Source organism: Vombatus ursinus, unplaced genomic scaffold (assembly GCF_900497805.2).
Source record: "Vombatus ursinus unplaced genomic scaffold, bare-nosed wombat genome assembly UNPS02014784.1, whole genome shotgun sequence".
NCBI lineage: Eukaryota > Metazoa > Chordata > Mammalia > Diprotodontia > Vombatidae > Vombatus > Vombatus ursinus.
In genome coordinates, this window is record NW_020954562.1 from 8,499,188 (window position 1) to 8,513,981 (window position 14,794).

The following is a 14,794-nucleotide window of genomic DNA, read 5'->3' on the forward strand; positions in this document are numbered from 1 at the left end:
TGTTAGCTGAACATCATATAAAAGATTCCTTTTTAGAAACTTTTTGGACCTTAAGATGGTGATTTGCTGGTAGCTAGCTGATTGAAAGTGTTATCTGACTTGTATGTTAAAATGAGATTTAAATAATTGATTTAATGAGAGAGAGAATATTCAGTTACAGAAGTAATTGGTTGGCAAAGCCTTTAGAACAGAATTATTTAGTCCTAGTTATAAAGGACTGCACCTTCAATCAGGGGGCTTAATTTGATTTTTTAAATGTATCTCTGGTGTGTCTGACAAGCTCAGTAACAGATGAGTTCTGAATTGTATGAACTGATCAAAAATGTAATCAGTGTCAATTACCATTGTTGTATTTTATTGCATATTGCTTGTCAGTTGCTGGAATCCAGAAATGTTGAAGTGCTTTAAACAGTCACTGGAGTCATGAACAATTGACCGTATATGTACGATAATTTGACTGTCAAATAACCATCACTTCCTGTTTCGTTTCACTTTTAAAATGCCAAGGCGTGACATTGAGTGGGTGTCCTTTCAGTTTCACCCCAAGACCAAAACCTTCTCCTGTTTCAGTCGTGTTCTTTCTTTACCCTGCAGAAGTCTTATTTTGCCTATATTCCATCAGTTTTAAAAAAAAAACCCATAAAAAATGATTTGGTTTCTTTGAAACCAAAAATATTGTCCAAAATTTATGTTAATATTTTTGTTAGCTTATCAGATTTTATGAAACACTTTGATATAGCTTATCTCATGTGATCCTCACAACAACTTTTTGAGGTGGATCCTGTAAGGAATGATTACTCCTTTTTTACAGATGAGAAACCTAAGGCTAACTGAGGTTAAATGGGTTTCCTATGGCTACACAGCTAATAAATGTCAGAGAGCAGGATTCGAACCCTGGGCCTCCTAAGTACAAGTCCAGCAGTCTTTAGGGGAAAAATGTACCTTATTTCATGGAACTCAGTTTCCCTTGACAAGACAACAGTGTAGGAGACAAGTGTGCTGGTTCTTAGTGGGCTACTTGTCAATTCTCCCTGTGGCTTACTTAATATTCACTTTCAGCTTTGTCTACACACCCAGCAGTAAAGACAGCCTGTTATAATTGTTACTTACACATTTTAATGAAAAAAAAAATTACTGCTATGGAATTGGGATGTTCTCTCTTATCTTTCATTTTTACCTTTTTTTTTCCCCCCATGTGCTTTTGGGTTGTTATTTTTCCCTGGACTTAATTTATTTGCATTGTTTATTGCCATAGATGTCTTTTTCTTCGAAACTCAAAAGCTTTCTGTAAAAGAACATTTATTTTTTTTTCGGGAGGTGGGGAGTGGTGATAGGACAAGCACACACTTCATTAAAGCTCGTTAAAGGAAGAGCCAGTTTAATCATGCCACTCATAAAACAAATTAGATAATGAATGATGACAAAATGTGATGTAGGATGGGGAAGAATATAAATTTGATTTCCAATGTGGTAGGTGCTCAGAAATGTTTATTGCATGAATGAGTAGCAGTAACATTAAGATGGAAATAGCAGGTATGGTGGTGTATGCCTGTAATCGCTGCTATCAGGAGAGGTTGAGCCTGGTGAGTCACTTGAGGAGTTCACAGCTGCAGTAGGGGCTAAAGCAAAGCAGGTGTCGTCATTAAGTCCAGCAGCAAATATGGCAAGCCGTTGGGAGTAGGGGGCTATCAGTGGACCTAAGGAGAGGCAAACTGATCCAGGTCAGAAATGGAGCCAGTCATAACTTCTGTATCAGTCAGTGGTGTCCTTGAATGCTGGGTGAGGTAGGAAGACCCATTCTCAAAAGAAAAAAATATGGAAATAGCAACACTTGTAAGAAGTTTTTTGGATGATGTCCAGATCTCTGATTTCGTCATCGGATAATAGATTTAGTGCTGGAAAGGACCTCAGATGTCTAATCACCTCATTTTATCAAGCTAACCCTCTCACTGTACTGATGAGGAAGCTAATCCCCAGAGGGTAAGGGTGACATAGACAATAAATGATAGGTGGAACAAGGATATGGAGCCAGGTTCTCTGACATGAAATCTAGTGCTTCTTGTCCTGTCCCATGCCACCTCATCCAAGTGGAAACTTCCTCTCACAGTACTTACTGGCACCTTGTCCATCATGGCTGGTCATAGAGAGTTGCCTAGGGAAATGTGGAGATTAGGTAACTTGCCCAAAGAAGGTTACCCAACCAGTAAATGTCAGAGGTGAGTTTGGAACCCTGGTCTTCCTGATTCTAAGGTTGGACCTCTATTATACCATGCTGTCTCTTGCTGTAATGACTTTATTGGCTTATATATGGATGGAAACATTGCCTTATCTATGATCCAATTCTCTTTCAGTCTTCAAGAGACTGGTGGCCTATGGCATGTGTTAAGCTCTAAACTACAGAATCAGTTTCTCCTGATGTTTTTTTGCTGTTGAGTTGATGACATCGAGAAAGCCGTTGTTTTATTAACTATAGTTTCCCATCAGTTACAAGGGATGAGAACTTTAATGCAAGCTCTCTGAGTGGCTTCATCAAATAAAAATGATTCAGATAAACACACTGTATTCTTTTGGCCATGCCAATTGTTAGTACATTTCTCATAAATGAAAAGTTGCCTTACTTGGCAGTTGTCAATCTGTGAAAGATCATAGGGTCATAGATTTAGACTTGGAATGGACTTTAGAATCCATCCAGTCAGCTCCCTCATTTTACAGATGAAGACCTGGGATCCAGAGAGGTTAATTTACTCCTCTGAGATCATTATACAGTATGTGCCAGAGATGGGATTTGAACTTAGGTCTTAAGACTTCTTTATCCATTGTTCTTTTCCCTGTAATACAGTGGCTGAATCGTTCCCATTTTCCCATTCCATTTTGTTGTTGGTGTCAGTGACCACCCTTTTCTCCAAATAACTTGGTAACACTAGCCTAAATTTTACCTATGTTGCTATTACTGAGAGGTTTTTAATAATTCATACTTTATACCCTGTTAAGAATTGACATTTGATGCATTTGTAGATGAGTACAGAGTTAACTGTTTCGACTTGGGTCTGCTAAGAATTGATGATTTGGGGGTTGGTAAAGAGGTTTTCTGGTTGTATGAGGTTTAATTTTTTTCATTTCTGTTTTTGCTCAGATGCCAAAACATGCAATGAAGTGGACCTCGAAAATTCCTTAGATTGGGAAGTGAAGACTATAACGAGTGCTCTAAAGCAGTATTTGAGGTAAGTTGCCTGGGTCATAGATTTGAACTTCAATGGGAGTAGATGGATTGTTTGGGAAATGGAATATTAACTGTGTGAAAGCCAGTGCTATATGCAGACTTCAGGATGAACTTTAAGAAAAGGTCATGCATATGTGGTGTTTCATGCAACTTTCCTAAGTTAAAGTTAAGTTTTAGTCAGGCTTCAAGTGTTCAGAAAGTTAATGGAGAGCTCATTCTGGGAAAGACTAAGTCTTGCTTGTCAGAGCTCTGACACTTAGTGATTTATTTTCCTAGGGACAGATGGATATACAAAATTGAAGTTATAGGAAGTAATGAGGATGGGTCAGTGCATTTCACTGAATCTAGGAAAGGCTCATGGAGAGTTTAGGAAGAGTTTTGTATTTTCCCTTCATTTATTTAAATTGTCCACCTCTTCCTAGCTATTTTAACATTGGAGTCTATGCCAAGCATCAACCTTTAAGCGTGTCCTCAGAAAGCATTGATTTTTGCCTGATAATTAAACAGATTTTTCAGCAAATAATTGGCTTTCAAATCCTTCTTCATGTCAAAATCAGAGCATCTGTCATGTGACTTGAGTTACTGCCAACAACAAGAATTCAGAAAGGAAGGTGGGACCTCATGAGATTTTTCAAGTGTTGCTTTTAGAACTTGGGAATGCCGGAATTATGTTTGTAAATTAAACATCAAAGCTCAGGGTTTTTACTGACTTAAAACATGGAGAGGAGAACCATGTAAACACCATGGGTGTGTGGAGCCGCTGGAACTTTTCCGCACAAAACTGAGAAGGGGCTTTGATTTGATAAGCTTTTTCAACACAGTTAAGTTTCACAGCCTGTGCAAAAATGTCAAAAGAATGAGAAGAAAAGAAAGGAGAATAGAAATGTGAGATTTAAAGGGGGGAAAAACCCTATTCTATTAAATAATTTTTCTAATTGGAGATAAAGTTATGGGAAAAAGCATATAAATTTTTTATGTGCTCAGTTGCTTTGAAAAAGAGAGATGTAATTCAACAGGATTAGGTTTACGATTATGGAATTAGCCTGTACATATGCAGCCTGGGGTAGAAGGAGAAATAAGGAGAATAGAAGTAAGTGCTGAGAATTACGATCATGATCCACACCCTGTGGTTAGCATAGGGTCTCATGATTTTGTAAAAGAGAATATTATTATTGTTATTTTAAAACAGGTTTTCTGTTTCTCTCAAAGTAGATAGAATTTTTATTTTGAGAGGCATAATTTTTTCAAAAGACTCAACTGTTGAATTCAAATGCTCTGAAAGCATTGATAGTTTAAAGGAGTACAGGTCACAACTATTTTGTTTATCGACAACCTTGAACAAGAGGCTACTTGTCATACTGGATAAAAGCCTGAGCATGATGGCATCAGGAAGTTATGGATTCAGATCCATCCTCATATGTACATTTGGTAGCTTAATGACCAGAGACACATCATTTGACCTTGATATACCTCAGGTAACACTTTAGAACCTACATCCTAAAACGTAGGTTGTAATCTGCGTTAGTGGAAGGAATTCCCATAGTGGGAATTTCTCATACTAATAGAAGCAGACTTTGTTTTTCTCCTCATATTCCAGTAACCTGTGATCTAAGTTATCATTCTTATCATTAAATTGTGGATGAGTAACCTTGCGCCATACCAACACACCCAGTACTTTCAGGCTTCTCTTATACCATCATGTATGTGCTTCAGTTAAGTGAGAAAAATGATCATAATTATTCTGGAGCCATTATTCAAATAGTAGTAATAGTAGTAGCAGTAGTAGTGGTGGTGGTGGTGCTGGTGGTACTACTACTACTAGTAGTAATAATATTAATAAAAAAAGTGGGACAGTTTAGGGTAGATGATAGAGAGCCAGCTTCAGTCATAAAGATCTTGGCTCAAGTTCTACTTCTGACATATAAATCACTTAACCTTTTCTGAGCAACTCTCTTATAAGAGTATAAATTTTTTTGGGTGCAATTCCTTTTTATTATTGTGAACCTGACAAATATAAACTGTTCTTTTTTTCTTTTCTTTTCTTTTTTTCTTATCTTTATTCCCTTCTATGTTCCTGTAGGGCAGGATAGATTTCTGTACCCCATTGCCTGTATATCTTATTTCCCAGTTGCATGTGAAAATAATTTTTAACATTTGTTTTTAAAACTTTGGGTTCCAAATTCTCTCCCTTCCTCCTTCCCCACCCACCCTCATTGAGAAGGCAAGCCACTCGATACAGGTTATACATGTGTAGTCATGCAAAACACTTCCATAGTAGCCATGTTGTGAAAAACTAACTATATTTCCCTTCATCCTGTCCTGCCTCCCCTTTATTCTGTTCTGTCTTTTGACCCTGTCCCTCCTTAGAAATGTTTGCTTCTGATTACCCCTTCCCCCAATTTTCCCTTCCCTCTATCATCCCCGCCCCCTCCACTCTTATAAGAGTATAAATTGAAGAGAAGGTGCCAGTCTGCTTTAGTACAGGGAGTTTCATCACCTGGAAATTCCCTATACCAGCAGTGCTCAAAAGTATTCTTTCTGTAGTCCTATGATGCCTCCCTTTTGTGTTTGTTGCAATTGAATTTTTTAAAAAATAAGTTTTTATTGATGTCTTTTGTTTTTTACATTACCATAGTTTCCCCTAATATCCCTTTCTTCCACACCTCCCAGAGAGCCATCCAATATGACAAATACTATTTCTTAGAGGTGAAAAAAAAAAAGGAGGGGAAAAAATCAGCACAAACCTGGCAGTACGCTGGAAAAATTCCAAAAGGTGCGCTGTATGACACTTAATGGGCCTGTCATCTTCTCAAAGAGGAAGCATCTTCTCCTAGAGCCTTCCTGGAGTCCCCAAGATCTTTTTGTGGGGTTCATGATGTCAAAATTCTTTTCATAATAATATTAAGATGTTTTAATTCCTAGTACTGTAAACATCAGTAAGTATGATCCACATCAAAGTTCCTTGGAGTCATCAGTAATTTTTAAGAGCATAACGGATGCCTGAAGCCAAAATGTTTGAGAACTACTGCCCTGTGTCAGTGATATCATAATTCTTGTACCTGTGCTTATCCCTATGATAGGAAAAAGAGGTGCCTGGTCATGTAAAGCAGGAGCTGGTCTGTATTGGTAGAAGGAGCTAGCTCACTTGCGAGTTCCCTGCCCCAAGGCAAGCAAAAGGATTGATTAAAAATAATAGTAATAAATATTTCTGTAGTGCCTTATGATTTTATGTGACACTTGGCTCCCACTTGCCCTATGGAACAGATAGTACAAAGACTATCAGCTCCATTTTGTAGGTGAGAAAATTAAGACCCGAGGATCTTAAACCATGTTTATGGTTATACAGTAAGTGTTGATTTGAGACTTGAAACCAGGTACTCTGACTGCCAGTTAAGTATACTCCAGGCTGTCTCTGCTACCAGAATATATGTGTAAGTGTAAACACACACATGCATGTGTGACCTAAGATGTAAAGAAATAGAAGCAAACTAGCTATTATAATTTTCCAAGTTTACTAAGTGAATGTTTTTTAGTTATCATTAATTACCTTGCTCCTCTGGTAATAGAAATCCTTTGCTTTTTTGTTTTCCCCTCATGCTTCTTGTAAGAGAAGGTTAGAGTTGAGACCAAAGGATCTTTTTAGTTATTGCAGAGTATTTGCAATCCAGCTCATGATACTTTGTGATATACCTCTATACAGGTTTGGCCTCTGACCATTGTTACTCTTTCCATATTATTCTCGTTATCTTATTTTGGCCTATTGGGTTTCATGTTATTTTGAAAAATTAGTATAGAGGAAGCATTCATATGGGTAAGTTTCATCTATCTTCACTCCTACACATATAGATTATGGATAGCTAGATGTAATGAAGTGTTCAGTCTAGATATGATGTCTCTGCTTGAGAAGATTGCCTATGTCTTGGTTGCTTTGAAAAATCTACTTTCAAAATACTCTGCTAAGTGTCAGGTCTCTTTTCCCAGCATTATTTGTAGCTGAGATAACTGTAGTTAGAATTAGCCATTGCTGACGAGTTTCCTGGTGAGACCTCAAGGAGAACACAGTTGATTTTGCTTGTCCATTTTCATTTTGCCTATGGAGTTTTTGTCTAAGAAAACAAATTCAGCCGATAAAAATGTCGGCATAGCCATTCAAGGGAATGAATGTGGATCCTGTTGGGAAAGTGGTTCTCCCTTAGCTCATGTCACCTCACCCTCCTCTGATGCCCCAAGCTTCTCAGCCAGAAAAAGCCCACCTAAACTTCGAAACTGCCTACCAAAATAAAAGAGAGTCCAAGAGCTTTGAGAAGGAAAAGGATGTGGTTTATCTTGTGAATGGCATTTTCCTCTTTCCCCTCCTGGGTTCAGAGCCCTTTTTTCCCCTCTCTACTTGGTTACAGTTGTCAGGTGCCAACTGTTTCATTTCTTATTAGACTATAAATTCCATTTTCAGCAGTGTACAAATTATAAAAGATTTCCACTGTAGGAGAAATGGGGGTTCATAGGAATGAGTGAATGAAAAAGGATTAAGTGACAGGCATTAGACTAAGTGGTGAAGATGCAAATAGGATAGGAGTGATAGCTCTTGTTCTCCGGGAGCTTACATCCTAACAGGGAAAAAACATATATTGGAGGACAGTGTTGGCCAGGGAAAGAGAGGTGGAAAGGGGTGTGGCAAAGGGTATGGATACTGGCAGGTGAATGGCAACATGATCTGGGTGGATTCCTGGATAGGATGTGAAGTCCGTTGCTGGGCCAGCCAGTACATACAATAACATATGAAGGCTATTTTGCAGTTACTCTACAATCATCTGGGTTGGGCCTTAGGGTAGGAGCTCCCCAGATAAGTGGATTGTGTTCCCCAGATGCTGGGGGACTAGATCCTTGAGGTCCAGCCTGATTGTGAAGGGTAGGAGTCTAGGTGGAGGATTGTAAAGTATTCTTTCCACTGTCATATGATGCCTCCCTTTTGGTGTTTGTTGCAGTGTAATTTTTTAAAATAAATTTTTATTGGTGTCTTTTGTTTTTTTATATCACCATAGTTTCCCTTAGTATCCTTTCCCTTCCCCACTTCCCAGAGAGCCATCTTGTATAACAAATACTGTTTCTTAAAGATGAAAAAAAAAAAGGAGGAAAAAAAATCAGCAGAAACCTAACAATACATTGGAAAGATCCCCAAAGGTGTATTGTGGGACACTTAATGGACCTGTCGTCTCCTCAAAGGGCTTATTGGGAGCATCCTCTCCTAGCTCATCTTTCTAACCATGCTAGTTCTTTTTAATTGGTTACAATGGAATTTTACTTGTAATTGGATTCCACCTGCCTCCTCCCCACATTGTGACTAAAAGGACACACTAATGGTCCTACAGCTAAGAAGGTACATTCTCCGTTTCGTTATACATCAAATTGTAATAGGATGATGTGACCCAGAAGCATGTTGGGAGGGAAGTCAGGGGGATGCTGTCAAACAGCATTCAGAGAGTCTATTTATAACAGTTGGCATTTTGATTTGAGCTGCCCTAGCATTAGAAATATTTATTATGCATGATGTAAAGTGGTTGTTGTGGTCTTATATCTTAGGTTGCACACTCATCGGAAAAAGTTGTGAATATATTTCATCAGCACTGGAATTAAAACCCTCATGGTGCTTTTCTCCCTCATGTCCCTCAAGCCTCTTCAATTTCTTTTTCTTCTTTTTTTTTTGTCACGACAATGGGGTAAAATGACTTGCCCGTGGTCATACAGCTAGTAAGTGTCAAATGTCTGAGTGTGCATTTGAATTCAGATCCTCCTGATTCCAGGGCCAGTGCTCTATCCACTGTGCCCTCTAGCTGCCCCCCCTTTTTTTTTCTTCTTAGCATTTTCTAGTTCTCTTCTTATATAAGAATGTCCCTTTTCTTAACTCTTTCTTCCTTGCTTATTCTGAAAGGACACAGTCCTTCTGTAGAATATGATAGTAGTAATAATAATAATAACTAATAATAATGGCTGGCATTACATAGCACTTTAAGGTCTACATCGTGCTTTACAAATATTATTTCATGTGATTCCCCACAACTACCTTGCAAGGTAGATGCTTTATTATCCCCATTTTACAACTGAGGAAACTGAGGAAGACATAGGTTCAGTGACTTCTCAGGGTCACACAGCTGTTTAAGTATCTCAGGCTTGATTTGAACTCGTCTTCCTGACTCCAGGCCCAGCACTCTATCCACTTTGTTATGTAGCTGCACGTACTGTAAGATCTTGGAGGGCAGGGATTATTTGATTTGCTTTAGGTAGCATGGTACATTGCATGTGGTAGAGATAGGGATGGGAAATGGACCTGTGATTTTTTTTTTTGGCATGAGGGACCCCCAGTTTCTAGGTAAGGAAACTCCTACCACTTTCTGTTGGCACTTTGTCTGCAACCTCTGTCCTTAGGGTTACATAGCCTGTGTGTGTGTGTGTGTGTGTGTGTGTGTGTGTGTGTGTGTTGTGTGTGTGTGTAGGGACTTGAACGCAGGTGTTACTTGTCATGCTTCTTCTTGCACATAGGTGCTTAATAAATGTTTGAGGGCAGCTTGGTGGTACAGTGGATAAAGTGCCAGGCCTGGAATCAGGAAGACTCGTCTTCCTAAGTTCAAATCTAGCCCCAGACACTTAGTAGCTGTGTGACCCTGGGCAAGTCCCTTAACCTTGTTTGCCTCAGTTTTCTCATCTGTAAAATGGGCTGGCGAACCACTCCAGTATCTTTGCCAAGAAAACTCAAATGGAGTCTTGAGGAGTTGGACGTGACCGAGAAACGATTGAGGAACAAAACAAAAAGAAGTGTTTGTTGATTTGAATTCCAGGGGTCATGAATTTTTCCTTTATATTTAAATCTTTCTTTCCTCATGAATTAGAAGATCTAAATAATATGTTTTATAGGCTGAACAGCCCATCATGGCATGTAGCTAACATATAGAAAGTACTCTATGCTTTACAGGGCACTTTACATACTTAACCTGGCACAGAACCGCCCAACATGCTGTGCCCACATCAAAGAAGGCACTGTCCTCTGTGAACAAAGCAAAATTTCAGTAGCTCAAAAGAAAATGTGATGCGCAGATTTAAACATCTCCACTCCAAATTGTGCAAATGGACAATGCGTGCCCGACCGTTGATAGCGCCTTCCTAGCTCGTATTTGTTTGATCAGCCGCAGTGGAACACATTGTGTCTTGACCCCAACATGGTGATGTCATTTTGGTCCTCTTTGAGAATGAAGGACCCCAGCCAACCAACATCTATCATATTTGATCGTCACAACACCTGATCCCAGGTGTAGGATAGATATTACTATTATCATAACATTTTGCAAGTGAAGAAACTGAGGCACAGAGAGATTAGGTGACTTACCCAGTGTTGCACAGTAAATGACTGAGTCAGGATTCAAACTCAGGTCTTTATGTCTTCAGGTCACTGCGCCACCCAGAGCCTATATAGTAGATATAGTACTGTATTTGGACTAGGTTCAAATCCTGCCTCTCATAGGTACTAATTGGGTGGTCCTGGACTTCACTGACCTCTTTCAGCCTCAGTTTCCTTCTCTGTAAAAATGAGAGGGTTGGATTAGATGAGCTCTAAGGTCTCTTATAGCTTTAAACTAATGATCCTATATAATATGCGTATTAGGGTGACGGGCAGGTAGAAAGGACACAGGTGAGAGGGAGGCAAGAGGTTAGTGGCTTTCCTTTAATAGTGTTTTAAGCTTTAGAAGGTGCTCTTAATATTCATTAATGATAAGAGATTCACTGGGGTTTTACATTCCTTTGAAAGAAAAGGAAGAAGTGGGGTAGATTGAGCCGTGTTCTCCAGCAGAAGGAAAACCATTTTTGTTGGCCATTTTATATTTTTTGATTAGGAGAGCAGAGTGTGAATGCTTTTGAATTTTTGTCATTACTAATATTTTTCACCCTCTTTCATTATTTTAATTCGCTCAATTCAAGAATTTTACATGTCTTTTAAAAGCAATTTGGGAAAAAGAAGATGCTGCTGCTTTTCTTTTCTTTAAACGTCTCTTTTTTTCAATATCTTTGTTTAATTTTCCATAGATAGATTTAAAATGACATTTCCACTATTATTGAACAGAATGCCTATTTTTTTCCTAATTTCTAACCTTTGTAAAAACAGTTTTGGACTGGTCATGCGTCCTATTTGTCAATTTTATGTTTTCTAAGAATTTATTCATTATTTATTCTAAATTATCTTTCCCAAAATTGATTGTATGATATCGCTGGTTTAATTTAGGCAGTGATTTGCCAGCTGTTAGCTTTCGTATGGCACTTTACACAAATAACTCTTAATAAGGTAAGCCTTTTGAGTTGGGCATCCTTGAAAATGTAGCTATGTGACTCAAAAGGGTCCCAACACATTGAAAACCTTTTCTGTAACAAATCCTGACAGATCCAATGCATGTGAGCTTGCTTTTGGTAAAGTGATGTCCTTTTATTTGTTTTTAACAGAAGTCTTCCAGAGCCCCTTATGACATATGATTTACATGGAGAGTTCATCATTCCTGCCAGTAAGTATTTGTAAGCATTTCTTCATTCAACAGGCATTTAGTGAGTACTTACTTACTGAATATCTACACAGCAGAAAGACAGAGACCAAAATAACAGACCAGTCCCTACCCTCAAGAAGCTTATCTTTTATTGGGGGAAAAAGCATTGGCATAGATGAGAATCAGAACAAAGTAATTTTGTTGGTAGGAGAGGGCCTTGCTTAAATCAGAGGAGGTGGTGGTTTACAGGAACCTTTTTTTCCCATGGAGTATACTATATGAAAATTTAGAAAGAAAGAAAAGCCTAGTTTGAAATGTAACAATTGCCCTTCTTAGTATATTTAGTGAAGAGTGTTCATGATTTAATAAAAATAGTTGACAATTGGGTAGAAGAAATTAGCCTGTCATAGTGTACTACAAACTAGCATGGGAGTCTCATTATTTTGTGAAGACTAATTTTATTTTTTAAAAACAGTTCCATGTGTAAAAGCATCCAACAGGGAGAGTAATATAGAAGGGGACAGCTGGATTTGCAGGGTCCTATTACTGTATATTCTATCTCCATCCTGAGAATTCCTGGATTAGTTTTCTTTTATTACTTTGCACCCCTCCTGTGGACATTGGACAAGTGCCTAACAGTCACCCTGGCCACTGGAGGTAGATCAGTGTTAACAGCTTAATAGATTAAGGAAACTGAGGCCAACCATAGACAAGTAACAGGCCAGATGGCTTAGAACTAGCTGTAGAATTCAAGACCTCGGCTTTCCCAAGTGTCCCTTGAGAAGATTTCACATCCATTAATGTCACATTCTCCAAACTCGTTTAGCCTTGGAAGCCTTTGAGGGTTGAAACGTATTGACAAAACTTACAAATGATTGTCCAGGGATGTGGGATGATTACCCTTGAGATGAAGGGGGGATCTGAGAAATTTTGGAATAAAAAGTGCAGAAGTTAAGTCTGTTCTCATTCCAAAAAAAGTTTGTCTGTAATAAGCTTTTCAGATAGACACAGTAATTTTCATTTAGTGCGAAAAATACCAACCACATGAACATTTGCCTACCAGGCTACAGTATACAAAACACCAGGGATCCATAGAACTAAGTCTGCAAAGTTTTATTTTTGTTTCCTTGCAAGATCTTCAGGAGAGAAATGTCTTCCTGAGTCCTTTGACTAAGTCTTACTGTTGCCTAAATCTCACTTCAAAAGAGCTCCTAAAGTTCTCCTTGTGAGGTTTGCATCCAGGTTAGCCTGGAGGTTCCTGGTATGTTACAGTAGGAAAGGAATTCACCAGCCTCATTAGAATGTACCACTTAAAATAGATGTTTGAAAGCAGTAGGAATATAGTTCTGTTTGGTCATAGGTTTCCACGTGGGAATCGAAGGTTTTGAGGGAGAAGTTGTAGGAGGGAGGGATGGGGGGAAATGTTCTGTTGGAAGAAATTCCAACACATGGTTGATCATTTTGATTTTCTACCCTGTGGCACTTTTGGCAAACCAGACGAAGAGAAAATTCAACTTGACTTGGAGGAGAGTGGCTCTGTCTTGTTTGCCTTAGAGACTGGAAAGAGTAGAAGGGCGCCAGGTCTGGTCTATCATGCTTTGGGAGTTGAAGAAAGAGTGATCACAGAGCAAAGCTTGGAGTTACCAGAAACTCTATATGTTAATTGTGAACAAGGCTTGCCCACTTACTTGTTTTGGGTGGCCTCAGAACACTTAACTTGCTGTGTTTTACAAAAGGTCAGACCCTGTGAGAGGTAATAAGTGAGGATGGTAGTGCAAATGATGGATTACAAAAGTTCTCCTGTAAGAGTCATTGGCATGCTCATAGAGAGACTTTATAGAAGTGCATTGACCTCATGGGGCTTGATTCAATTCAGCAAGTCCTTGTGAAACACTTACTATGTGCAAGGCTTTGTGCTGGGTCCTGGCAATGTAAAGATCAGAGGAAGAACACAGCCTTTACCCTCTATGAACCATATTTTCTCTTAGGGGATGAAACATTTACTTGTATGAGCAATTGTGAGATAATTTGAAGAGATCACTGAATTAGGAGAGACCTGAAAAAACATTTCCTGTATGAGAAGGGTTCTTAACTTTGTGTGTCATGTCTCCCACCTTGGCATTCTAGGAAATCCAAAGGATCCTTTCTCAGGATGATGTTTTTAATGTATAAAATAAAACACACAAAATGATAAGGAAGCCAATTATATCAAAATACAGTTATCAAAATTTTTTTTTAAAAAATAAGTTTACACATCTCAGGTTAAAAAACCCCTGCTTTAGGAGTGGCCCTTTCTTTGAGACTTAATTTTTTTTTAATTGATATCTTTTGACTTTTCATTGAATCTTAAAAGGAGCTAATCCTTCTTAGAAGTACAGAGAAGGAAGGAGGGTATTCCTAGTGTTTCACTTTCCTATGCAAACGGGGAGATGGGAAGCCACGTTCACAGAACAGCAAACAGATCAGTTTGGCTGAAACGTTGTGTGTGAAGGAGAGAGTAATATGAGAAAAGATGAGAGCTGTGTGGGCTGGAAAGACTGAGCTTAAGAGGTTATATTTTGTCTTAAAAGCATTGAGAGCTCCGAGAGGCTCTTGAGCTGGGTAGTGACCTGAGCTAACTTGGGCTTTTGGGACATTATTTTAGTTTCTGTGGCAGATCCTTTCCGCCTCCTGAGGTTCTGTGATTGTGAGAAAAGCTTCCCCCACCGACTTCATGGTGACATTCTAAAGTAGTCTGCAGGTTGATTGGAAGAGCAGTAAGGCCAGGAAATGAAATCTCATTTCCAGTCTCAAAGAAGCATGCTGCCTAGTGTAGTATTTGGCATAGATTTGTAACTAAGAGGAGTTATGGTTGGAATGATATCTCTCATAAACGGTTAAATAAGAAAAACCACGCATGTTAACAATATAGTTTAAGGGGCAAAATTTAGAAAGTAGCCGCTGATTTTAAATGTCAGTGTTCGTCTGTTTGAGTTATTTTTTTGTGACAGTCATCTTGTTTCTTCCTCTCCCTTATCCCTGTAGACTTTTTTAAAAAACTGTTGGATTTATATGT

At 38.7% G+C, this 14,794-nt stretch overlaps 1 protein-coding gene across 1 annotated transcript in view; it reads left to right on the forward strand.

The window, feature by feature from the left end:
• Positions 1-14,794, forward strand: part of ARHGAP10 (Rho GTPase activating protein 10) — a 381,695-nt gene that overhangs the window by 234,037 nt on the left and 132,864 nt on the right. Inside the window, exons 15-16 of the mRNA XM_027866797.1 lie at positions 3,134-3,221; positions 11,702-11,760. Of these exons, the coding sequence (XP_027722598.1) occupies positions 3,134-3,221; positions 11,702-11,760 (147 nt within the window). The remainder of the gene's footprint in view (positions 1-3,133; positions 3,222-11,701; positions 11,761-14,794) is intronic.